General features: G+C 40.4%; 1 protein-coding gene and 1 long non-coding RNA gene across 2 annotated transcripts; one reads left to right on the top strand and one right to left on the bottom strand.

Moving 5' to 3' along the window:
• Positions 1-5,425: 5,425 nt before the first annotated feature.
• Positions 5,426-13,454, bottom strand: LOC147162959 (uncharacterized). Its single transcript, XR_015097100.1, has 3 exons — positions 13,173-13,454; positions 8,974-9,090; positions 5,426-6,264 (listed from the first exon to the last, which is right to left on the bottom strand). It is a non-coding gene; the product is annotated as an uncharacterized LOC147162959 (long non-coding RNA).
• On the top strand, positions 9,618-14,238 carry otx2b (orthodenticle homeobox 2b). The gene is made up of 4 exons (XM_086094994.1): positions 9,618-9,902; positions 11,029-11,225; positions 11,528-11,679; positions 12,807-14,238. Exons 2-4 carry the CDS (start codon positions 11,129-11,131, stop codon positions 13,428-13,430), a joined length of 873 nt encoding a protein of 290 aa, XP_085951120.1. The 5' UTR covers positions 9,618-9,902; positions 11,029-11,128; the 3' UTR covers positions 13,431-14,238.
• Positions 14,239-26,187: the final 11,949 nt, after the last annotated feature.

Below are 26,187 nucleotides of genomic sequence, written 5' to 3' on the forward strand. Positions count from 1 at the left end.
GCCCCCCCAAATGTCCTCCTTCATCCCAATTTGGCAGCAACTGGCTTGCTGCCCACTCACATTGCCATGCCACTGTTGCCATGGCGATATGTGGACCTGCACAGGCCCTGAAGGCTGAATGGCCTGGTAGCGAGGTGGGGGTTATCACCAGTGACAGACTACGCCGGGCGCCTATCCAGAGGCCCGGGTGCTGGAGGAGGTACCGTCCCCCCTCAACCCCCCATTTACCCCCACTCCAAAGGGGGGATGCTGCTGTTTGGAAATCAGCAGAATCCCTGAGAGGGTCCCCGGTAATGCAGGGCTCCGGACGGTCCACTGGGGGTCGTCGGCCTGACTCCCGTAAGCTCGGGCCAGACGGGCTTGTCTGGGCTGGGAGGGGGCCCGGGCTGGACGGTGGCCCAGCGCGGTGCGGTGACTGCCTGTCTAAGCAGGCGCTGGGCCACGCTGCCTCTCCTCCCCGGGCTCGTGCGCCTCTACTTGGATTTCAAAGCGATGCGGTTTTCCCTCTACGCCAACGCCGCCCACCCGTCCCCAAACACCGCCGAATTGCGCTCCAAATGTTTTTTCTGTTTCAGCCATGGACTCCCTTGCCTCCCTCCCACCTCTGCTGCCTCACATTTGGGAGGAGAGGGGGGGGGGGGCTGTGCTGCTACACTGCACCCATCTGCCCCGTGTCTTTGCATGCTGTGGCCCATGATGCTGCAGCATGGCTCTCTGGTCCACGCAAAAAAGAAAAAAAAAAAACGTTGGCAATGACACCGGCGAGACCCCTCGGTTTGCGCTCTCCCCGTCCACACTGATGCACACCATCTGATTTAAAATGTACTTACACAGAAACTAGCGCATGTGATCATGCTCACGTAATGGAGACAGATGGTGGTTGATGCACACTTGAGTGAGTTCAATTGAAACTAACCATGCACAATATTTGGTGCATTCTGTTCGAGAGGGGCCGACTCGGAGTCACAAAGGTCCCAGCAGTCAGATGTGGTGCCACTGTGTCTGCGTGGATGACACCGATCATGAAATGACAGGATCGGCTCTCATTGGCCAAGATCTCTTCTTCTCTGGTCGCTCGTCGCTCGCCGCATGGCACTTCGCTGGCAGGTCCTCCGCAAACATTCCTGCCCTCCCGGTCGTGTCATTCCCGCAGCCGGCCTCCCTGCCCGGGGGGAGAGGCGGAGGGGCTTCAGGACGGTTGGGGTGGCCCACCACCATCAACACCACCGCTAAGCTGGTCCCGAGCTTCGTGCTTTACAAGTCCGGCCCACAACAAATTCCACGAGCCGCTGACCAGTCCCCCCAGCAACCAGGAGAGAGGTAAAGGAGGAGGAGGAGGGGGAGAGGAGGGGAGGGGGATTAGAAGTGGGCTGCTTTGTATTGTGACTATCTGTTAGAAAACAAACATGCTCATATGTAAATACAACAACACTGTTCTCATTTTACACTTCTTTTTTTTCAATCTTATTTCTTACTATACCTGATAGCTGAGTATTTTTTTATGAATCCTGTTCAGAAGACTACGAATTAAAAAAAAAAAAAAAGCTGAATTTATTTTCTACTACTACTAAAACGTCATCTTTTGTTCTTCTAGTGTCTGGTTGAATTCAATGCTGACAAGCAAGAAAGGAGCAGAATGCTATTTTCGTTGGTTAGAAATAAGTGTGAACTATTTGAAATGTTTCCTTATTCATTTTCAAAAATATTCAATACGTAAATAAGGTTTGCTTTGATTTGATATGGAAAACCGTAAGGGCAAGTACCGATACCAGGTATCTGGATCGGTCTGATACCTGGCCTTATTTCAAGGTATCGGTACTCGCAATGGCGCCTGATATCAGTATTGCCCCACCCCTCTTGTAGCTGTTTTAGCATTAGGAACTAGAAACTGGAATAATGATGAATGGAAAATGTCCCTTAATTTCATACAATTTTAAGTAAAAATGCTATTTTGGGATATCTGTCATTGAGTTTTTGGGAAATAGTAGTTATTTAAAAAAGTGGTATCAAACACCCATAGAAAACAGCTTTTCTCTGATTGGTTAGTTCCCGCAATGGTGGCATCTTGTGGCCACCATATTTTCATGTGCCGTTGTGGGAGGGAATGCAGCCGACTCCCAGCCAACCTAAGCGGCTCCCCTCATTATTACATTTAAATTCAGTTCAATTAAATGATTTCTAGAATGATTCAGAGGGATTGTCCCATACTGTCGTCATCTTTATGAATGAAATACGATGACATGCGCCACGCACGTCCACAGAGCTCAAAATCTGTCTGTCCACCAAAACCGCGTTAAGCCACTTGTGTCACCACTTAGACCTGGTGTTAGCGAAAATCGAGTCTACTTTTTGTCAATACATTTCCAGACGCACCAGGGTTGTTTACGAGAATACGTCGGAATGCCTATCGAGGTTTTTAACACAGTCTACTAAATTCGCAAAAACGCTAAACTAGTCTCTCCCCGGCACAAAAATGATAACACTGTTTATGGAAATACGACAAATGTCAAATGCCTTCTCTTGATTTCCCCAACATCGTCAGATGAATATTTCCCTCAATCCCAAACTGCTGATGGACACCTCAAGCAGCAGTAGGACAAGAGCCGTAAGGCCCCCTCCCCTTCCCTCCTGTGTTTACTCTCCTAATTGCAGGGGAGGGGCCGGCTGACAGGCGAGCCATCACAGATTCCCCACAGGCCCGAGGCTGGGAACGCTCCCGCCGCCGTCTCCCAAAAAGCCACGACGATGTCCAACTGTCACGGAGGAGCCTTCGCTGGGCCCAAAGAGAGATATTAAAGAGTGGGGAGGAATTGGCACTGTTGCCACTAACAGGGGGTACACTTGAGATGTCCAAGTGGGTTAGGGTGGGGGCGTCGCCAAAGTGTCATTCAAAGCAAAGTGGGCTTTGGGCAGGGAAACACAACAAACACACACGCACACGGTTTCAGGCACAAGTTCAACTGATGTAAAAGCGCTGGAGTCAACAAACCACTGATTGACTATGGTTTAAGGTTACTTACTTCTCTCACACTGTCAGTACCAAAAAGTCTTTTGTAAGGTGCAGAATTTCCAATCCAGCTCGATTTGTAATTTTCACAATTTGAGTCTAACAGGTCTGTAAATGTTCTCTGAAGGTTATAAATGACATTAAAAGCTATCTGCAAATCATCAATAAACCGCTACAAAAACATTTGATTTAGTACAATTTGGCAGGTTTTACATTTTCTACAGTAGTTCTCATGATTACTCGCAAGAACAAGCAAAAGGAGTTTTCTCATAAACTAGGTAAGTTGTGCCTAACTAAAAAAAACTACTGTAGATCTAAATTACGCTCACAATTTGGCATTCAAGATCTGAACGATTTATATAATAATTAAGCAGTTATAATATCAATAATAATATACATTATATATATATATATATATATATATATATATTATTTTTTTTTTATTATAAATTTCCTGATTATATTGAAGTGACACCTTTGTATGTATGCTCTCTATGAGGAACTTAGAAAAAACATAACATTATGCATCCTTGGCTCCACTTCACAAACTGGGATTTGAATGGACAGTTTCAGAGAAGAAAAAATATTTTATTTTGAAAAAATGTATAAAGGAGAATACCAAATAATGGTTCACTTATATTGAACTATAGAGGTGAGTAAACTGTGCATGTATGTACGTACACTAACAGGCCATCCAGGGAGGTCTAATCCACTGTGGGTTGTAAGTGGGGGGGCGGGGGGGGGGGGGGGGTCAAAGAGATTCCCAGTGGGGGCCCACACACTGACCCTATCACATATTCAGGTCAGATAAACAAAACACAGTGGAAAGGAAGGTCAAAGTGGGAAGAGTCTCCTGTTCAGGAGCTCTCCAACACGGCAGATTCTCACCTCACAGCCCCCCAACACTCCAAAAAAAAAAAAATCATTTGATGAATCATGAATAGTCACACTAGCGCAAGTGCTGTGACCATTCTCCCCAAAATACATTATTATGGGGATTAAACATGAAATCTCACAATGTAACGTCTTCAAATGTGTTATGAATGCCTCCCAGAATCCAATTCAAATCCCAGGTTGCCAAATAAGCCTGAACAAATCCCCCCACTTTGACTCCGTCTTCCTTTGAAGACTCCACAGGTCCGGTCTGCAGGGCAGCTTTTAGCACGCCGTGCACACACCTCCACGTGCACGCAGGCCGCCTACAGAGGCGAGGAGCAATGCAAGCCTCTCTTTGCAAACACATTTCCACTCACGGCGTCGCACATGAACACTACGGATGCACCGACACCAGTCCTCTCAACTCAAACTCATAAACACTCTCCGATTCGACGACACTTGTCATATATGTACTACTAGTCTGTCTTCTGAGTACGTGCTGTGGGCATTTTTATAGCTAGCTAATTGTTCTTCAAAAAGAGTCCACACTTGCTTATAGCTTATTGATACTCCAGTTGATGTTTACTGTTAAACTAAACAAACTATAAAGATAACGACATTCTACTTTTAAGCAAACACATGGAGCCCATACTCCATTTTAGCTAGCTAGCTTAATGCTACACATAATGCAAGCACTTTTGACATGCTAGCAAATAGTATCAATGTTTCAGGATAAACATTAAAAACATCATATTTGCACATTAACGGTATAGTAACATATAAAGAAAGATGATATATCAATTCACTTCCTACTCTGTGAAAAAATATATCGTTATATTAGCAAAGCTCAATCACTACTCTCTTCTCAATCACTCACTTTAATCTCTTCCACACTGCACACCTGAAACACCAACAGCATAAATGGATCATTGTCATATAATTTGATCATTAACAGGAACGACACTTGTAAAATATATATATATATATATTATATTAGTCATATTTAATATTAACTCATTCACTGCCATAAATTCATAAAAGAAAACACCGATTATTAATAGTTAGGGGCGATCGGGAATTAAAAATGTTTATTGTAATTAATCGCATGACTTCACTAGTTAACTCACGATTAATCACAAATTTTATATCTGTTCAAATGTTACAATAAAAAAATCTAGGTTTTCATACTCTTGTTAACAAAAGTGGGAAAATCCCTCTGGTGTATTGCTACAACATCATGAAGCTCTCTACAGTGAATACAGCTGAGGTGAAATTTGTTACAAATAAATAAATAAATAAAACTGAAAGAAAAGGAACTCTGATGACACTTTACATTTGTGTTAGTTTTTATGGAAAGGGCATATGAAGCAATACGAAAAAATAATCCCATGTTGTCACAAATGTAATTAGCATCGTCAGAAAATCAAGACACATAACAGTAAAGACATTTTGGCATTAAAATGTATATGAAAATTTCTACTTCATCACTGTTTAAATGATAACAACTGCCCAAAATTCATATACTCATATTAGTAAAATTAATTAATTAAATTAAAGGAAATTTTGTGTGGCATGGCGTTATTGATCAAATTATATGAAAATTGAATATTCAGTGTTGTTATACAAAACACAACTCAAGTAGACTTTATATTTTTTATAGGCTAATTAGATTTCATTTATTTATTTATTTGTTTGTTTATAGGGCATTGAAAAACAACAACAGTTGTGGCAAAGTTCTGTACATAATAAGGATTAAGCATAAATTGTTCAACATTGTGATCGTAACAATAATAAGCGCTATTTAAGTAGTACACTCTAAAAATAGTTGGGTCAAAAGTAACCCAATTATAGATCAAAATTGGACCGATCCACTTTATGGGTCAATATAACCCAACTTTTTGGGTTGTTTTATACAAAATGACCCTATTTTTTTGACCCAATTAAAGGATCTGACCAACATTTATGAATTGTTTTATGCTGAAAGACCCATTTATTGACTCAAACTTGGGTAGCGGATCGGTCCCTTCTTGACCCATAGTTGGGTTATTTTTGACCCAACTGTTTTTAGAGTGTAACTTATGTGACATTCAATAAGTTTGTCTTTGTCAATAATTTATCCAAATAAAACACAATTTCATCCATATTTCAAAACATAATGACATATTGGAGTAAGCACGTATCAAAACACAGCTCACTTCATGCAATGAACAAAACTGTCAACTTTGAGTTCACTTGAGTGTCTTTGCTTCTCCTTCAGGCAACCTTGACTTGGCCCGATGTGCCGTCCACCCCCCCCCCCCTTCCTCCTCCTCCCTTGCCTCCTCAGTGATGTTGAGTGATGACAGTGAATTTAATTGCATCCGTTTGTTTGTCGGGAACTCCTGCGTAAACACAACGCAACACAACAACAATTACAGCTCTAATTAAAAGGCGTCAACTTGGCAAACGCACACATGCAGTCATGGCCTTGTGGGGCCACATTTGATCTGCATGGAAAATGGAAGGTTTTATGATTGTGCTGGCAAAATTGCAGCACTTAGAATCTACATGTGAACAAACTGCTTGTATTGCTTGACATCTTTTGGCCTTTCTTTCGGAATGTCGTGTGAATGTGGGAATAGCAGAGCCCGAATGAAGTTTGATTTGACCTGGTTGATTTTGTTTCGAAGACCTTCCTTTATCATTAAGAACAGTGCACAGCAAAAGTTGGAGTGTTAAAATTTCAGGGTTACATTTTTGCGAGTTGATTTGAGCTCCTGAGGTGTAACTTTTAGCATTTTAGAATTAAATGATGTCTCGGGTAAGCGTTATCACCTAGTGTTAAATTAACTCAGCATAGATGTAGTTAAGCTCCGCCTTTGCACCTGCTCTTCTCTAGTTTGAGATAGATAAACCAGCCATTTTTTCGAATCCACAGAAGGACAAACAGAAGGAATTTGGGTCCATGAAATCAATGCATTGTTATTAGTGCGGGAATTAATAAATATATTTTTCACTTTAACTTCAAATATGCTCTTTTTTTTTCTTTTTTTTATGCAGTAATGTTGTACAGTGTGTGGGGAAAAAATGGCAGTTTAATTGATTAGTTAATATTAATTTTTTTAGTGTTAATGAAAGCAACTAATTTTGAGTGTTAAAAAGTACAACACTGGATGGTGTAATATTTTAACACTACACACAAGAGTAGTGCAATATCAACACTGACCAGTGTTTACTATAGCGTTACATTTCAACTACCATCAGAGTTGGTTTAACTCCATCTCAGAGTTAAAAAAAAAAAAAAACACTTTCAAAAGTGTTGTTTTATCTATATTTAATGTGGATCAATATAGACATTTTTTGAAATGTTACATGTTATACTGTGTGATTTGAATTAACGCTGTCGAATGTGCTGTGTATGTGCGGACTGCTCCTCCATTTTGGATACATTTAGTGCACCTTCATTGCAAAGGTGGCATATATTGTGGTCTCTATTGAGTCTCACTGGCTAATTAAAATACAGCTTGTGATGATTCTCATTTGCCTCAAATCCCCTTCTTCCAAGCACACACACACACACTCACACCGCTGCTGATCCACTGTGTATAATAAAGGTTTCACTTAGCTGCACATGTTTAAAACAAATTATAATAATAATAAATCTGCAGCCAAAATGTTCTATACTATTCCCGCTGTTCTAATTTTGAAAGGCCAACAAGAAAAAAATGTTGCATAATTGCTTAAAAAAAAAAGTGCAAAAAATGAACTACATTGTTTAAAAAAGGGAAAAGAAGAAAATGAAACTGTAGGGTTTAGTTTCTTCCTCCTCAGAATAAATTCCTCCAACACATTCTTCCTCTTCATCCATGCAGATATGAAACAAGAAGCAAGATGTGGGCTATAAGTGGTAAATATGCATGTGTGTGAGTGAGTGTGTGTGGTGTGCCAGGATTTAAATTCTCAACCAGCTTGTCTTCTATTTGCTCTCCTCAATTATTTATGATACATATGTTTATTCTATCACGTCTTTTTTTTTCTTTTTTTTTGTACATAATGTGCTGAGGCAGTGCGAACGACGACTTATTAATTGGCCCAAATCTTTCCAACCGCCACCCCTGAGCCCCTTCCTCGCCCCTCACGGCTATCAAAGTAGGTGCAGTGAGTGAGACAAAGTCGGAATCACAGGTTGGAGGAGGCCCTGCTTTCATGCACAGCCTAAGGTGGAGTGCAGCAGAGGCGGAGATAAAAAAAAAAAAGGCGGTGGGAGCGCATGCAGCCCGCCAGGGGCGCTTAACTCCTTGTGCCTTTAAACGTCCTTTTAACACGCACACTCCCCGCGGACGGCCCCGCTTTTAGCAGCCCATCAATTATTGAGCTATATACTTCCACGGCGAGATCAACTGGCGCAGACGTGCTCGTTTGCTCATTTGACACGCAGTTATTGCAGCAGATATTTAGTCAATCAAACTGTGGATGGAAAAATAAATGTCGAAGAGGAAGAGAGGCTGAAATGTGCAAAAATCAAATGTAAATATATAACCTATGTTGATTTATTTAAATAACGAAAATATGAACACGATATTTCTCATGTGTGGTAATAAATAAATAAATAAATAAATAAATAAATAAGTGACGTACCTTTAAGTAATTAAAAAACCTTTGTAAAATATTTTGAATAATAATGGTCGTGCATGGTGCATAAAAGACAAATCAATTATATTGATGATAAAACATGGTCATATGTCAATATAAGAATAGGCCTATATGCATTATAATGTTGTTGTTTTTAAATAATAATAATAATATAATGCAATGCGCCGAATAAATATTTAACTACCTGCTGCCGCTGCGTCCCCACATGAAAAAGAAAAAGAGAGCAATCCCTCTGCTCAGGTGAACGCTGCCGAGTGAAAGAAATCCAACGTTGGGGGGGTCCAACAAAAAGCGTGTAAGTGTGCGAGGAGAGCGATTGGATGATGACAATTTGGTGCAGGCCTTGCTGGCACGCCGAGAGCTACAAAAGCCTCCAAATTGTCAATAATCAATATACCAATATGTTGCGTGTATTTGTTTCGCTTTCAACTGAAGAAAATGACGGTAAAGTATTTTACCTTGCATCTCGTCTTTGCCATTGGAACATCTTCATCCTCCTCCTCTTCTTCCCGGAGCTTGCGTTTTTTTTGCGTTTCTCTGGCGCAGGCCTGCAGTCTAGTGACACACTCGCTGCTCTGCGGATGAGAGGACACTTTTTCTTTTTCTTTTTTTTAAGAAACAGGTCTCTAAATCCTCTTCTTTCTTCTTTTTTATTGCCTGCATGCGACACGTCGCAGGTAACGGCGTCTGTCGACATTTTTGTAAACTCTTTCTCTCCATATGAAGGACGTTGATTGTCTTCATTTATTATTTTTGCAATGTTTTAAAATTCACCAACTTACGCTCGCAAAATGACATTTAAGGAATGAAAAATGAAGTGATAGTAACTCAACTTTTCATCATTTTCAAACAGGATACTTCCACATAAATTGTACTTTTAAACTCCACTCGTTACAACCTACGTGGAAGAGTCTCGCGGGGCCATTGGATGAGGGCAGTGGTTCCAAAAAGTATCTGAGGTGGGGAGGGGGGAATATTCCCCTCCCCCCTCCTCCCCCCGCAACCACCAGCACCAGTGTGTGTGGGAGCTGAGCTCCTATTGGCTGCCTCTTTGTACAAATTCCAACTCCAAGCACTTCACTCCCAACACACCAACAAATCCTATGCTGCCTCCTCCTCCTCTTCCTCCTCCTCCTCCATCATCATCATCATCCTCATCATCGTCATCATTATTTCGCTGCTGCAGCACCGCTTCAAAACGCAACGCAGGCGCTCCACGTTGAACTTTGCTTTTCTGACGCTGCGGATACTGCTTCTTCTTTTTTTTTTGCTGTGTTTTCTCCTTGTGGCATCTTTTTCGATATTGAACAGGACGTCGTTGCTCTCAGTTGACTTTTATCAGTCGTTCAGGAGGACGCACAAGAACGTTTGCACTCCCAGGAGCAAGGTGGGTTCACTTTTTTCCCCCCTCACTCACTAAAGGGTTCGTTTTAGCTCGTGGAAATTTGAAGCAGAGCTTCGATGCGCCTGCAAGAGAAATACATTGGCCACACAGACAGAAAACAAATTTAAAACCAAAAAAAAAGAATGTAGTGCGTATAAAATCGAAAAAAAAATCAAATGGACGAACAAAAGAAATTACGCTGTTTTGTTAACGATTTTGGTTCATATAGGGTAGGCTAGGCAAGTAGGCTAAGAGAAGAAAAAAACAACTTTTCAGGGGATACATATTCATTAATTTTTCCCAAAAAATACTTCTTTTAAAAATGTAAATAAAAAATGTCTGCAAATTTGAGCAAAAATGATCAATTTTAGGCGTCCCGTATTGCATTAATTAATTGAGTTGACGTTTTAACCTTAATAAACTATTAGCATGAAGAATTTAGGAGCAAGAAACGTATTTTCTATATTTTCAATTTTGTTTGCCTGTATATGCCAGATCACCAAAAGAAACGATAAAGAGGCTCCGCGTGATTTTAAAATTCAAACGCAGGCCTACAAAAAACATTCATCCGAGACGCGTTCGCATATTTATCAGGAAATTGGACTGCAATCATCTGAACTCACTTGCCACTTGGATTAGCTCGTTGATTAATCAATACATTAATAAAAAGAAGAAGGGCTGTGATAATTAAACTCGGCCAGGGGTGATGATGATGATGAGGATGATGATTATTGAGCGGGAATGTGCAACTGGTCCACGGGTTTCAGGGTGACAGATTGGGACGAGGTGGTTAAAACCGTTAGAAATAAGGACACGACGAAATAGGCTATACAATCACTAACGGACGAGGGACATTCATTAACTTTTACATTGTTATTATGTTTTTATTATATAAGTGATTATAAGGTCTAGCTATTTAAAAAAAATGCACACAGATTATGACACAATTATGAAATATTGTATTCTGCTTAAATTCAACATACATTTATAAACAATTTAAAATGTTGAAAATCGCTTGTTGTGCTTTTATTTTTGTGTATTGCCCCAAATAAATTGCAAACTTGGTGCAGCGTGTGTGTTCATTTTCCCAAACGTTAAATGTATTCGCTCCCGTTTTCTTTGTGGTCAGGTGTCGACAGTGACGACCGTGTGAGGACAGCAGGCGCACATCAGGCGCTTCATCCATTGTCAACATTTTCTCCAACTTGAGCCACCAGACCAACATTAGCATGATGTCGTATCTAAAGCAACCACCTTACACAGTCAATGGCCTCAGCTTAACCACTTCCGGAATGGACCTCTTGCATCCGTCCGTGGGCTATCCAGGTGAGCGACAAGTGTCCAAGTCTTCCGTTGTGATGTTTTTTTTAAACATTTAAATAAAGCCAAGACAAATGTCACAGATTTTCTGAAGTTAAAAATCCGAATTACATTTGTTTGTGTCATGATTTTAGTCATAAACACGTAACCACAAATGTAGCCTAATTAATCCCCGGATTCCCGCGCCAAACCAAAACATTGCAAATTCCAGTTCCTCACTTTTACCTCGTCGTATACTTTACTTGAACATGTCTTTAAAGTGTTTGCATATTGTTTCACGCTGTGTATTTTTTCTCGTGCTGTTGCAGCGACGCCAAGGAAGCAGAGAAGAGAGAGGACTACTTTTACGCGAGCGCAGCTCGACATCTTGGAGGCGTTATTCGCCAAGACGAGGTATCCCGACATATTCATGCGCGAAGAAGTGGCTCTCAAAATCAATCTACCTGAATCTCGTGTACAGGTGAGTCGCTAAGATTTTGATTTATGGGAACATCCGGTAAGAAAACATTTAGAGTGAACGAAGCAAATGGGGGGTGGGGGGGAGCATCGAAAAAGAAAGAAATTGGTATTTCATTCAAAATATGATCTGTCGAGTGACAGTTATAAAGAAACAAAATAAGAGTTGATTAAATGAAAATAGGAGGACTTCAAATGAAGGATGATGAATGCTTGCTGTGCTTCTTTGCTCATTCTCACATTGAAGATTTGTCGCCACATCATTTTGTAGTTGGCTCGATGTTTTTTATTTTAGTTGAACTGTTCATGTTTGCAAGTATAATAAAGCCTGCAGTACATTAGGAGCTCTGTCCTCCATGCTAGCTCAATTTTGACAAACTATTTTTTTTTAGCAATGTAATTAAATGAAAATGAATTGTGACGATAATCGAATTAAAATGTAATTGGCAGATGTGGTGCTCGTTTAGCAGTCTGATTGTGTTTGGCCTAGATGGAATTATAGTGGCATAATTATGTTTTGATTTTGACCAACAAGAGAACATTAAAAAAAACAAAAGCAAATCAGATTTAAGGTGACTTTACCATAATTTTCGTTTGGTATAGGCCTACTTTTTTTTTTTAAAGGAGTGATTCTAGCACTTTTTCTTTTTTATATATAGAACTCAAATAAAGATGTGCTGTTGCACAGATGATGATTAAAAAAAAAATCCCTGCTAATATTTTGCATATTCAATGCATTGAAAAATAACACATTTATTTATAAAAAAAAAAAATTCAAAAATGAGTGAGCCGTGATTCCAAACCTTTGAAGTGTGTATTTGTTATTGTCATTATTATTGTTATGTTATTGCTCTTTAAAAAAAAAAAAGAAGAAGAAGAAGAAACATCGCGTGACATCCAAGTTTTCTTCTTTCAAACTATTACTGAAACTTATATAATGGAAACGTTTATTTTGGTTGGTAAAGGTGTAAAAAAAAATTTTTTAACGCGCGCATAAGAAATGAAACGTTTTAGTCGACAAAATACAGCATAGGTTGAGAAAATGTCGCCGTTCCCAAGGGAGAAAAATAACTTTTATTAAACGCTCTTGTGGTGCACGTTTGCAAATTAAATTGCATCCCCTCGTTGCAGGTTTGGTTCAAGAACCGGCGGGCCAAGTGTCGCCAGCAGCAACAGCAGCAGCAGAACGGGGGTCCGAACAAGGCGCGGCCGGCCAAGAAGAAAAGCTCCCCCAGCCGAGAAGTGAGCTCGGAGAGCGGCGCCAGCGGCCAGTTCACTCCCCCCACCAGCACCACCACCGTTCCCGCCACCTCCAGCAGCACGGCGCCCGTGTCCATCTGGAGCCCGGCGTCCATCTCCCCGCTCTCGGACCCGCTGTCTACCTCGTCGTCGTGCATGCAGAGGTCGTACCCCATGACCTACACGCAGGCGTCGGGCTACGGCCAAGGCTACGCCGGCTCCACGTCCTACTTCGGCGGCATGGACTGCGGCTCTTACCTCACCCCCATGCACCACCAGCTGTCCGGCCCGGGTTCGACCCTGAGTCCGATGGGCACGAACGCGGTGGCGGGCCACCTCAACCAGTCCCCGGCGTCGCTCTCCACACAGGGCTACGGCACGTCCGGCCTCGGCTTCAACTCCACGGCGGACTGCCTGGATTATAAGGACCAAGCGGCCTCGTGGAAGCTGAATTTCAATGCCGATTGCTTGGATTATAAGGATCAGACCTCCTCGTGGAAATTCCAGGTCCTGTGAACTGCTCACACCGCTGCGGACACTGCGCACGGGGCCCTCGATAAAACTGCAGGGAGGGGGGGAAGGGCCGCCTCAAAACACTCTCTTAGAGGAGAGGTTTAATTTATTTTAGCACTGGCAAAGAGATTTTCTTTACTTCTTCCACTCACCTGTAGCCCCCCATCCATGTCTAGCAGTGCACCTGTTGAGGACAAGGCCACGGAACGAGAACCCTGGACTAGAACCTCCTTTAATGAAGCTTCTTTGTTCCGCAACGCTCTGCGGACATGGATGCACTACTTTATTTAAGAAAAAAAGTGTTTATAAAGAATCAATATGTAGTTTCTAAGAGACAATCAGTGTGTGTCTTATATAAATGGTACATGTGGTTTTTTTTGTTGGTTTTTTTTTATCTGTGCTAGCCTTCGAAACTGTGATCTGTTGTATTGTATGCAATTTGTCAGCCCGTCCTCGCATCACACTCTCTTCCAACCTGTTTTCTTTTCTGGAGGGGGAGAGCAGACGCTAATGATTAAATGAGACTTTGCAAGTGGTAGTAATAATATGAAGGGTTAGACACACACTCACACGCATACACACACACAAAAAAAAATCACAAAAATAAAAATCACAAAACAAAAAAATCCGGCTCCTCTATACTGGATCTCAATATGATCGCAGGTCCGGTACCGGCTCCAAGGAACACATAAAAAAAAAAGTCCCATGAGCTTTCCACTAGACAATTTTTGCTTGTGTGTGTGTGATACTTGTATGGCATTTAATTTCATATAAATTAACTAATGTCAAATATTTAATTGGAAGAGAAAAATCACATCGCTCACTAAAGGCCTATTTATTTTGACCTCATTGAAACCTATAATTTAACGGGTTTATTAATAAGGTATTTAAAATATGATGGCGAACATATGAACTCTTTTATTTCCCCCCACTTCCGGATCCCCAATTCGAAAAAATCCTCACAAAGGTCCACCAGTTTAATCCCACAAAAGATGTTAATCCCAATATTTTCACCTAGCAACAGCGGCTCCCATTCAAAGGCCAAACGTGTGGTCCGCTAGCGTGTTGAAATAACACAATGGAAGTGGATTTCTTTTATGGGGGTAAAAAAAAAAAAAAAAAAGGGTTCTGAAAACTTTAAACTCGATTTCTATTCTTGAATGAGGAGTCAAGATGTTGTCCGAAGAATTTTGCTTGTGTTTTTCACCTGCTACTTCAAACTCACCAACAAAGTCATAGACTATTACGGGATGTGTAATGAGTCCAACATGGCTGTGAAGCGGGCTAATTGTTAGAAGTCCAACATTCAATTAGTATCCTTGACATTGCCAATAATCTCTCTTTCATTGCAGCCTCCGCTGGAGGAGCGCACTAATTAAAAGCTTGCTTGAAATAATCGAAGCGTTAAAAAAAGACAAGAGCCACTTTGATTCCACTCCTGGGTGCTCGTTAGTGCGCCTGCGCGTCGTTTAATTCCAAAATAATAATAATAAAAATAAAAAAAAGATGTGGGATTATATTTTTCTGATGGTCTAGCAGTGCAGAATTTGCATTCAAGGGTAAATGTGTGCGTGCAGGTTTGCTCACTCGTCACATGCGTGCTTCATTATGGCGATAAACAATAAAACAATTGAATGAGGAGACAATAGCTCGGCTGACCGATGCGTGAATATTCATGAGAAGAGTCTGCGTTGTGGGAACAACCCGTCAACTTTCCGAAACAAAATACAAGTGATTCTCGACAAAAGTTCTCAAACACTTCCAGACGTGTGAAAGTTTGATTATTTTTTTTAAACGCACTTCCATCTGTTAAAAGAGGATTTAGGTTGCGTAATAATAGCCAAAAAAAGTAGCCTCGTCCACGCACATTGAAAGTTCAATAATAAAGCGTCCCCAATCTTGTTATTGTAACCGCGAAGCCTGCAAAGTGCACAAGTCAGAGGAGGACGATTTGAGACGGCCTCCACAACGCGTCATATACATACAAAAGAGTTTTAATCAAGACTTTAGCGGCATATGGGCCCAACAGACGCTGCAGTAATCCCCCCACAAACCCCCCTGCATTGGAGTGAGCTGCGGACTGCAGCGCCCCTCGGCCGCTCGCTCGGCCCCCGTTTGTTGTGCTGCTGCCTCGGTCAGAAAGACACCACAGGACCGCTGCAAACAATGGCCGGAAAAGGATTAAAAATAAATAAATAAATAAAATGTGTGTATTTAAAAAGATGAAATGCAATAATTGTGTACACATCTTTATTATTGTCAAAAGCGCAACAACAAAAAAACAAAAAAAATCTAAACAATAAATATATTGAAAATAATCCATCGGCATCCCCGTTAAAAGTGCTTATCCAGGCTTAGTCGACATTTTCTCCAATTATTCAAGTTGGTGACATCATCAATGAATTGGATAATCTTGTCAAAGATTGCATTAAATGGGTTTTATAGGGCCTGCATAATAACTGATTTATATTTTTTTTGTAAAATACAAACCTAAAGAGCTTTAACGTAAAAAGCACAACAAGCATGTTATTTTAATTTTTTTAGACTGCTCACACAAATCCATAGATTTACACAGATACGTGATAATGATACTCACAGCTTTAGCCGCAGGTCTGATCAAGCGTGCACAGAAGGGCCGCACAACCAATAACACACACACACATACACAAACCCCCAAAAATAAAATAAAAGTGCAACTGCTTTTTCTCCCGTCTCCTGCAAGTTCATTTTATGGACTTTGTGCTACTTTAAAATTGTACTTTTGTCTATCATGCCCCAAAATGGCTCCATACGCTTTCATAATCTTATCAGTTCATTAGCCACTTGATGGCCTATTGAAGTTGTGGAGGCGATGGAGGAGGTTACAACCTTCCATTACTGAGGCATATTTTGTTAAGCTATTCAGAGAGACCAGGGTTGGGGGGGGGGGGGGGGGGGGGGTGTCCTCAAACACATAAGAAGATTATCTGATATCAGCATATGTTAAAAAAACACACGCACACAAACAGGCTTATGGGTCAAGTCAAAATAGTTTGTTCAAGCTCACCTGTACACGAAATGAAATATGTTTTGGAATAATATCAGTGCTTGCATGTAAACGTTGCGTATACATTTTATACTATTTGGATCACAATATAAACTATAGTAAATATCTTCTTATGTATAAATGGGAATATTTTTAAGTGCAGGATTAAATATCGTCATTGTATTAATGGCGATCTCCTGCACAAATTGGTGAAGTGAAATACCAAATTCGATATTTAATAATTGCTCTGAACTGATTTAAAAAAAAATCATTTGTTCAGTCAATTAGATTTTAAAGGCATTCTATTATATGCTTTAAAAAATAATAAGGGCAATTAATATTTTGTAACAGTTAAGTCCACAGTTTACTCAATTGCATTAGAGCTATAAAGTCCAACAAGCCTCTTGAAATTTTGCTGACTGATGCCAATCAAGTTTTTCTGGACTCAAACGTGAGCAAACTTAATACTTCAAACTGCATGGGGTCAGAAAACCTTCGGAAAGAGCTATTCTTGGATATAATGCAAATAGGCAGTCTATAACTCTGAAATAATAATAATTATTATTATTAATAAACTCAAATTAGCTTTAATTAGCCTGTATGCTATATCAATAATGAATTATAGCCTATTCGACTATTTGCAGACACGATGTCTCCCACTCAATAAATAATTGAACAAGGTGAACCACATCATCAACATGTAGCACTTAATTTCTTCCAACTTCAAATGATAACATGTTTTTTGTTTTTTTTAAGAACAGGCCCCATGCTGGTGACTCTTTACTATGCTTTAACATTCCGCGAAAATGGCGGGAACCGCTGACATTTGACGTTTTCGTATGCGCGCCATGATCAAACTCCACGCTTAATTGCCCCCCCCCCCCCCCCCCCAACACACTTTGATCACAAATAGCTTTGGAAATGTAATGAGTTGACGGTGAACGCCGCCAACTCGGCTCCGTTCGCACCGCAGGCTGCGCGGTACGTCACCCACAGCGAGCAGCGTGCCTCAAAAGAGGAGCGAGCAGTGGCACAATGGAATGGCGACGCGTCCTATATGGAATTAAGACCCGCAGCCGCAGCCGCATCCGTGGAACTCGTGGAAGTCATTCACCGGATTCACAATCACAATACAATACAAAAAAAGTTGATTGAATATTTGGTTATGATGCTCATTTGTAGCGGTGTAAACGAACTAAGAAGCTGCTTGAACCCCAGGACCACTAGGGGCCCCAAAAGAGCACGCATGTAGTATCATTTATTGATATATTTTTATTTATAAATTTAACCATTTTGGATTGGGCTTTATTTGAATTGTTCTTTAAGATTCCGCATATTTTCAATAGACCAAATTATTCAACTTTATATTAAATTATATTTTGTCACATTGTTTTAGATACTTCTGTTAAGCAATACAAGTATTTGTTTGACATTTAGTAATTTTTATAAATCTAAGTGATTTTAGTTTTTGCTGTTGCAGTTTTTAAGGTCTATAAGTGGTGTCAAACTCATTTTTAATTCAGGGCCCCCTTTCACCCAAATTTGATTTTAAGTGGGCCAGACCAGTTTGTCCGAGGCCTAATAATCCTAAAAAATTACAGATAAAAAATAAATCAGATTTTTGTGTGTGCAAATAATTACAAGTATACATTCTGAATATGTTACATTTTTTGATGATCTTATTGTAGCTTAATCTGAAATTGCAACATCTTTGCATCAAATTCTGAGTAACAGCAACATTTCAGAATGTCATTTAAGTAGTCAGTGCGCCCTCCACTGGACTAAATTAGCAACAACAATTCATTTTGGGGCAAGACTGCAGTTTGTGCTCTGTCCACACGGGCCGGAATTTACCCTCTGATGGGCAGGGTCTGGCTCGCGGGCCCTATGTTTAACACCCCTAAGCCTAGACTATAGCCAGTATCCCTTTTAGTTAATTTCACTGATTCATGGCAATATTGTGTAAATCAATAAAAGTGCACCCTTACAGTTTAGTTTTGACATATTTATTTCATTATACTCATAATCTTTCAAGGTGAAAAAAAAATGCATGATAAATATATTCAATATTACTGTCAAAAAAAGAAGGCCCCAAAATCCAGTTTTGCTAAGGGCCTCAAGGAGGATGCTTGGGCGAGCCTGATAATTCCTATTAAACCAAATACACGTGTCCCCATTGGAAAATTAAAAATATGTTGATTTACATTTCGAACAACACAACATACATGCTGCGTTTGCTCTTCTTACACCAAATATCTTCCAGTTCTGTGGGACAAAATGGCCAGTTTGACCCATCAGAGGCCCAATAGGAGCCCCCAATTTATTTCATTATAATGGAGACTCCTAAATTGAATGCAATTGGAAATTTAGAACCCACATTTGAGGGCTATAAACTTTTGCAAGACATCAGCGTGTCCGTGCAGTGAAAGTATTACGTTTTTAATGGAGCAGAGAAAAGGAAGTTGCAGCAAGTGGACTGGCATTGTAAGACTCCAGCAGTGTCCAAACACGTTTGTCCAGTTTCAGTTAAGCTTGTAGTTTGATGTTTTGTTTTTTTACATTTGACAGCGGTTAATTTATTTTGGCACCTATAGAATAGTTAAGAATGTCAAAAGTGTTATTGTCTGTACAGTTAATAAAGATTACAGACTGGAACAGTTTGGCCCGGGTAGAAATTATTTTGATTTGTCTTATTGGGGAGAAACTCTTCCAATAAAAACAGCAATCCTAAACAAATTGTGCTCAACTTGAGAGGTTCTACTGTATTTCAATGAAGTGCGTATGCCAGTGAAGTGCTTCGCAGTGTCAGAATACTTGAAAGCATGCATCTCAATGGCCATTTACATGTTTCAACCGCTGCAATGACACCTTCCATGCGCAAGCAGCATTCCAGCATTAAAATTCTGAGACACATTTGAGGATGGCTCTAACCTTTTAACGGTTTGTTTATATTGTACTGCATGAGTCTTCACATTTTTAGGATGCAAATATGATCAGCGCACATTTTTTTGAAGAGCGATGACTTTCTATTCCACAATTATTTCCCAAGACAATATTATGATTCATCTTAATATTCCCCGATGTGGCCGTGGTCCATTTGTAATTATAATACTGCTCATTTGTTGAAATTACAACACATTTGTCAAAGTGCAATTTGAGTAACTGGGACAGTTAAAATAGAAACCTAAATTTAAAGACCAAAAAGAAAAGGTTTAAATTTTTTTTAATAATAATCAAAACATTTCCTGACTGGATAGACAGGTTAATAGTACTGCCATCTAGTGGTAGTGGAAAAACATTGAATTTATCTAACTGTCACTATATGTTGCTGGCATAGATAGATGAACAAAGATACGTTATTTGTAGTAAATAAATGCAAATTTTCAGACCAATGAAGTTGAATAGGATACTTTCTGCGGCTCACCGACCGCAACTCAATTGTTGTGAATTACTGAACTAGTGCGTGTATATTCAATTACCCTGCAGTCACATTGGCAGATCTAATTTCAACTACTGTATCTTATTATCACTGCCATGAGGCCTATCCTAAGTGGGCCATGTGGGAGAAAAATATGCCCCATATGTTGGACTCTATCGAGCAGGCGCTAAGTGTACGATCAGATGTATGGAAAGTACAGTATGGATCCACAAAAGCAACATGAATAAATGTGTAGGTGCGGATTAAGACTAGTATGGATACCCTGGACGTTTATCTTTTTTAATCTTTATTGAGACATTTATAAATTACAATTTTGTTGTTGCGCTGACATTTTTGTATGGTTTTTGTATATGTGGGTTTTTGTAATATTGATTACTTTGTGTACAATGGTTGTGTTTTTCATTTTGATTGTATGGAGGTTGTTGTTTTTGTCTTTTGCTATATGTTAATGTTCGTAATAAAAATTAAAAAAACAAGACAAATGATTGATGTTGCACTTTACTGAAACATCTATGTCGTTACTGTTATATTTTAAATGCCATTAAATCTGTTCCTATTTACACAAAAGTGAAACTAAACTGTGAACTACCCAAGGTACGTACCATGACTTTTAGCTTCTACCGTTCCATCTCTGGTTATTTTACATTGATGTACAATATACATATATACGAACAATGTCCATACTATATATATATATATATATATATATATATATATATATATATATATATATATATCAAATACAGAGTAATATACAGTACGTATTTTGTACATATATATGTATAACATACATATATGTACATTGTACATCTATACATACAATATAAATATATACCGGTACATACAATATACGTCTAAGATAGGTATATACGTATATACATATAAAATATGTATATACGGTACATATTTTGTACGTATAAAAGTACACGTATAATATACACATATACGTACAGTATACGTGTATACGTATAACGTGGCCCGTAAAAAAAACCCAAACTGTTTAATACACCTGCTCTATCACCTTCAGAGCTATTATAGCAAAAAGTATGTTTCCTAAAACAAACGTTTAATAGTTCAATAACCAGTCCAATCAATGCTCATAGCCAATCACTGCGTGGACTAATCAATAACCTCCTAATCAAGCCCTGCACCCCAGTTCAGTTTGGCTTTGCATGCGTGCCTGCTTCTCTGGCGAGCATATGGAGCTGTGGCTGACCCAGGGAGTCGTTGAGTGTGGGGACAGATGCACTTGTCCCGCACCCCCCCTTCTCCTAAACCCATACTTGCGCCCACCCGCTCCAACCATCCTATCCACCTGTTTTGGGTCACACACACCAGTGGGACGAGTTGCACTGCGCGTGCCACACCAGCCGCTTGGCCACCAAGACAAAAGAGGATTTATTAGGGAGGCTGGCCGCCTGGCCTGAGGGGGAACACAATGACGTGAGGCTGGCAGGGCCTCGGGGCAGTCCATCACGTGCCCGCTTGATCTGAATAAGCGTCAGGGGGCATCTGGTGCGTGTGTGGAACCTGAGGTATTATGCCAAACAAGGGCGACCAATAATAAACTATGTGTGCTTGTTTGTGCAAGGCGGCGGTGGGGGTAGAGAGGGGGTCTTTCAAAACAATTAAATGAGGTCTACACTTCAAGACAATGGCAGACTCACTGTCAAAAAATGACATTAATGCTCGAGTTGAAAATATTGGATCTTTTGTGATGTTAGCTGACTTTTTCTAATAACAATTAAAATGCGTTGTGAATTTGGGGTTTTCTGACCTGTGCCATTGAAGCAAAATTACAGTTGCGAAGTACTTTAAATGTCAGGCCTTAAGTTTGATGTATCTACGAAGTGCTGCGTGTGCATTTTGCAGTGAAGCGATACAGTACAAGCTAGCTTCGTAAATCGACACAATCTTGCAGTTCAAATAAGCCGTTGATTAGCTGCTCTCATCACACGCGCTGGCTGTGCTGCTGAGTGATTTATGAACTCCAGCAGCGAGCTGAGCATTGAGGCAGCGGGGGGGCGTCGGGCTCAGGTCGTCGAGGTTACCAAGGTCGGGTCAAGTTGAGCCTGAGCAGACTGCGAGGAAGTTGACCTGTGGGTCGCCGGGCAAAATGAACTAACATAACAACGCCACCATGGAGGCTGGGCTGAAAATATGATTGTCGAGTTTAAACTGAAATTTGCGATTATTTAATGTGGACGCAAAATGAGGTCAAGAAAAATTCTAGAGCGAAGAAGGCTCAAGAGTAACAGGAATCTTTGCCACTGCTAACAATTTCTCGCTCTAAGAACTACAACTTGTGTCTGTAGTGTTGCCAACCTAGCAACATTTCCGCTACATTTAGTGACCATCCTAGCAACTCGTTTCTGCGGTGTTGCCAATGTAGTAACATTTTAGCTATATTTAGCGACGCAACCATGCTAGCAACTTCTGTCCGCGGTGTTGTCAACCTAGCAACATTTTCACTATATTTAGCAACTTCTCCAACCATTCAGGCAACTTGTATGTGCGGTGTTGCCAACCTAGATACAATTTTGCTATATTTAGCGACTTCTCTGACCATTCTAGCAACTCATGTCTGCGGTGTTGCCAACCTAGCAACATTTTAGATATATTTAAAGACTTATCCAACCATTCTATAGCAACTTGTGTCAGCGGTATTGTCAACCTAGCAAAATTTTAGCTATATTTAGTGACTTCTCCGAAAATTCAAGCAACTTGTGTGTGTGCTGTTGCCAAACTAGCAACATTTTAGCTATATTTAGCGACGCAACCATGCTAGCAACTTCTGTCCGCGGTGTTGTCAACCTAGCAACATTTTCACTATATTTAGCAACTTCTCAGACCGTTCAGGCAACTTGTATGTGCGGTGTTGCCAACCTAGATACAATTTTGCTATATTTAGCGACTTCTCTGACCATTCGAGCAAATATTTTTCCATAAAATAGACGAGCAAATATGACAACAGCTGCCTAAATGTTAGCAACATCCTTATTTCCTGTACTTGGACGAAAGAGGGCCAAGAGGATTTGGTGTGATGATATTGTCTATAAATCTAGTTTCACAGATCATATGTATTGGGTGTATGAGAAGTCATTGCTGTTAATAAAATTATACTTGACAGTCATCTATACATTTGGGAATTGCAGATGTTCCGTACAATTTTCTACCTGTCAAAAATGTGAAAAATAAATGTATCATTGTTTGAGTAAAAGTGGAACACGATGCAAAGTCAGTTTTATTAACCATAATTTTGAGTGTAAGGTTGTATTCTTTTAACACATTGCGTTGCAGTAAGTCGTTGCTTCAAATTAAACTAAAGGCTTCATAATGTGATGATGGCTCAATCTCGGAAGTTACTCCCGGCACGCTTTTCCCATTGTGACCAGTAACGTGGTGTTAACCACATTAAAAATAAAAAATAAAACATATTAAATGTATTGATTTACAAGTGATGTTATGTTATCTCATTTAATCTTTCTGTTATTTTGTTTACTCTGGTGTTGTTGTGGTGGAGTCTAGACGACGTTACATCATACTGGCCGGGCTGGCTTGTGCGTTATTGTGTCTATTGTACGCAACGACGGCGTGTCATGCTCTTTCGACAGGCACGGTTACACACAGCTTGTGGCACTCTGACCTACAACTACCCCCCTGCACCCCCCACCGCTTGTTTGTCAGCGCTTGTTTGGCCTACTTTCATATAGACAAACACTACCAATTGTTTTGTTATGCATTTCCATAAAAATAGAATAAACAAATGAAATGGGGGTGGGTCTTCATGGTTGGGCAGCAAATGTAGCAGTTGCTCAGCTGCCGTACCACACACACAATAAGAATATTTCTGGAAAAAGGAAACAAAAATCCAATATCTATCCAACAAGAACGATGTAAAGGGCAACAATTGTGACAACTCAAATAAACTTGTCATTCCTTCCTGAGTTTGCGGTCAACCATCATGGAAGCAGACCTCTAAAGTGGCCCTTGACCCCTCCTCCCATTTTCCTATTAAGAGACAGTAGAGATGCTACAGTTTACATTAATGAGTGTGCTCCATGGCACTTAAAGAGTCCTTAATTAGTGGCGCACAGCTCAACACAGGGGTGGAGGTGTGGGGGGGTGTGGGTTAGAATCCAGGGGAGGGAGGGGTGTCCAGTCCACAAGCCCCCATTGGCTTTTATGTTTGTACGAGTAAATTACAATCATAAAAAGGTCAAACAGAATACATGTGATTGAGTAGTAGATGTATTGCTTTGACATGAGGAGCGTGATCAAACTAAATTGATTGTTTCTTTGTGTGGCAGCTTTGTGTGTGTGTGTGTGTGGGGGGGGGGGGGCATGAACAGCCCCTCAAGGCTGGACTGTATCAAACACATGTGATTGAAACGCTCTAAATGGGTGTCAAACAAGCGTGGACATCGTGTTTGACTTAAATTATCAGCAGTCCCACAGGAGGTGTCTGCGGATGCGCCCCCCCCCCGCCCTATCGTCAGCCCCCCTCCCACCTCCAAAGCAAGAGGGGGTGTGCGTGGAATACAAACGCGGGCTTCATCGGTGACCACTGGGTCAGCGCGCGGGTGGCACTTGCGCCTGTGGGACTTCATTGCCACATTCCTACGGCAGTGTTTTTAATTTGCTGGACATGAGTCAACCCCCACAAACCCCCTCCCTCCCCCATCCCACCGCCCCCCTCCAATAACGGGACAGACAGCACTTCTAACATGCAGGCAGAGAGGCTCTAAGTCTGTTTGTGTGGCAGGTGGTGGTGATGGGCGGGTGGGTGTATATTTGGTGCGGGGGGGGGGGGGGGGGGGTTTGTCTGTTGTAGGGTCCCAGATGGGTTAATGGTGAGTTTAGCATCAGGATTACAATGCAACAGTGTGGTTTGAGATTTAGTTGTGATTACCCCCAAGCTGACTGGCAACCTCCTGCCGCCCCTCAGCAGCACCACCACTGGGCCAACGATTCACAACACGCCTGGATGAACACAACCAAAAAGTATCTCTTGACAAAATAATATAAATAACGTCAGCTATAAATGCAATTATAAAATAAACTAGAGAGAGGTTTTTGTTCTATGTGTACACATAAATGCATTTGGAGACATGGTCAACTGGTGTTTAGTTGGGCAATCATCTTGCTCTTAATTACGTTGCATCTCTTGCAGTTAACTTCAGTGCTGTTCGGAATGTTGTGAATTAAAAATTGGCTATGCTGTTTGTTTTGCTAATGTCTTCTTGTTTCAAGTCTGCATATGCTCAGTAAGAAGATGGAATACAGTAGTCCATTGCATGAGAAGGGATGGGGTAGCCGTCAGAAATGTTGATGTGTTTTTAAACAATGCCATAATTACTGCTTTAAATTAAAGAAAACTATTGATCAGTTTTCAGGTGACACACGTGACTTCATCATCCGCAAGAGGGGGTCTTGCAGTTTACTTGTATAAACGCACTTTGCGTGTGCTAATCTAATTGTTCGCTGTAATTCGACCGTCATTTAAATGGGAACGAGGGGAGCCGCTTCAATTGGCTGAGAGTCGGCTGCATTCCATACCACAAGGGCACAACATTTTATATTTTGTGCCATTGTGGTATGGAATGCAGCCGACTCCCATATATATATATATATATATAAAATGTTGTGCCATTGTGGTATGGAATGCAGCCGACTCCCAGCCAATTGAAGCGGCTCCCCTCAAACCTCCATCCAGTTAGACTGCGCTTTTCGCTAGACTTGCACTGGGAACTAAAATAGGGCCTTACATCTTACATTTACAAAACTAACTATATTTACTTTGGTGGCTCATTTTAAACACATGTATTTATGCATTGCTGTTCGTCCGTGCAGAAGGAAGGTCAAATGGTCATTTGACAATTGTAGTTTAGTGTACTTTATTACACAATTTTTTTAGCTCAACAAATAGTAAATATACACTTAAAAAAATGGTATTATGGTAATAAAAACTAACAACAAAAACAAAGCTTTTTGAAAAATAAAATCTATCGTTAATCTAAAAAAAAAAACTGCTAAAAAAAAAAGAGAAGTCAAAACGAATTAAAACTAACAATAATAATTAAAAAAATACAAAATTATTATAACTCTGCTTCATGCTGTATTCGTACATGTAATGTATTACTTTTTCCTGAGAAGCTTAAAACACAACAATTGTGTCTGTAAGCAGTAATATTTTGCTCCCATTTAGTAAAATTATTGTACATAAATACAGTAATGCTTTCTAGAGATTACTTTAGAAAGATTTCTCAACGTGCAAAAAAAAAAAAAAAAAAAAA

Source organism: Leptonotus elevatus, chromosome 14, assembly GCF_054856555.1.
Source record: "Leptonotus elevatus isolate MCC_2025b chromosome 14, RoL_Lele_1.0, whole genome shotgun sequence".
In the NCBI taxonomy this organism is placed as follows: domain Eukaryota; kingdom Metazoa; phylum Chordata; class Actinopteri; order Syngnathiformes; family Syngnathidae; genus Leptonotus; species Leptonotus elevatus.

What these genes read in the sequence shown, in the direction of transcription:
- otx2b (XM_086094994.1), top strand. Translation starts at nt 11,129, where the DNA reads ATGATGTCGTATCTAAAGCAACCACCTTACACAGTCAATGGCCTCAGC. An exon ending in TCCGTCCGTGGGCTATCCAG is followed by an intron (nt 11,226 to 11,527) that starts GTGAGCGACAAG and finishes GTGCTGTTGCAG; the next exon opens with CGACGCCAAGGAAGCAGAGA. An exon ending in TACCTGAATCTCGTGTACAG is followed by an intron (nt 11,680 to 12,806) that starts GTGAGTCGCTAA and finishes CCCTCGTTGCAG; the next exon opens with GTTTGGTTCAAGAACCGGCG.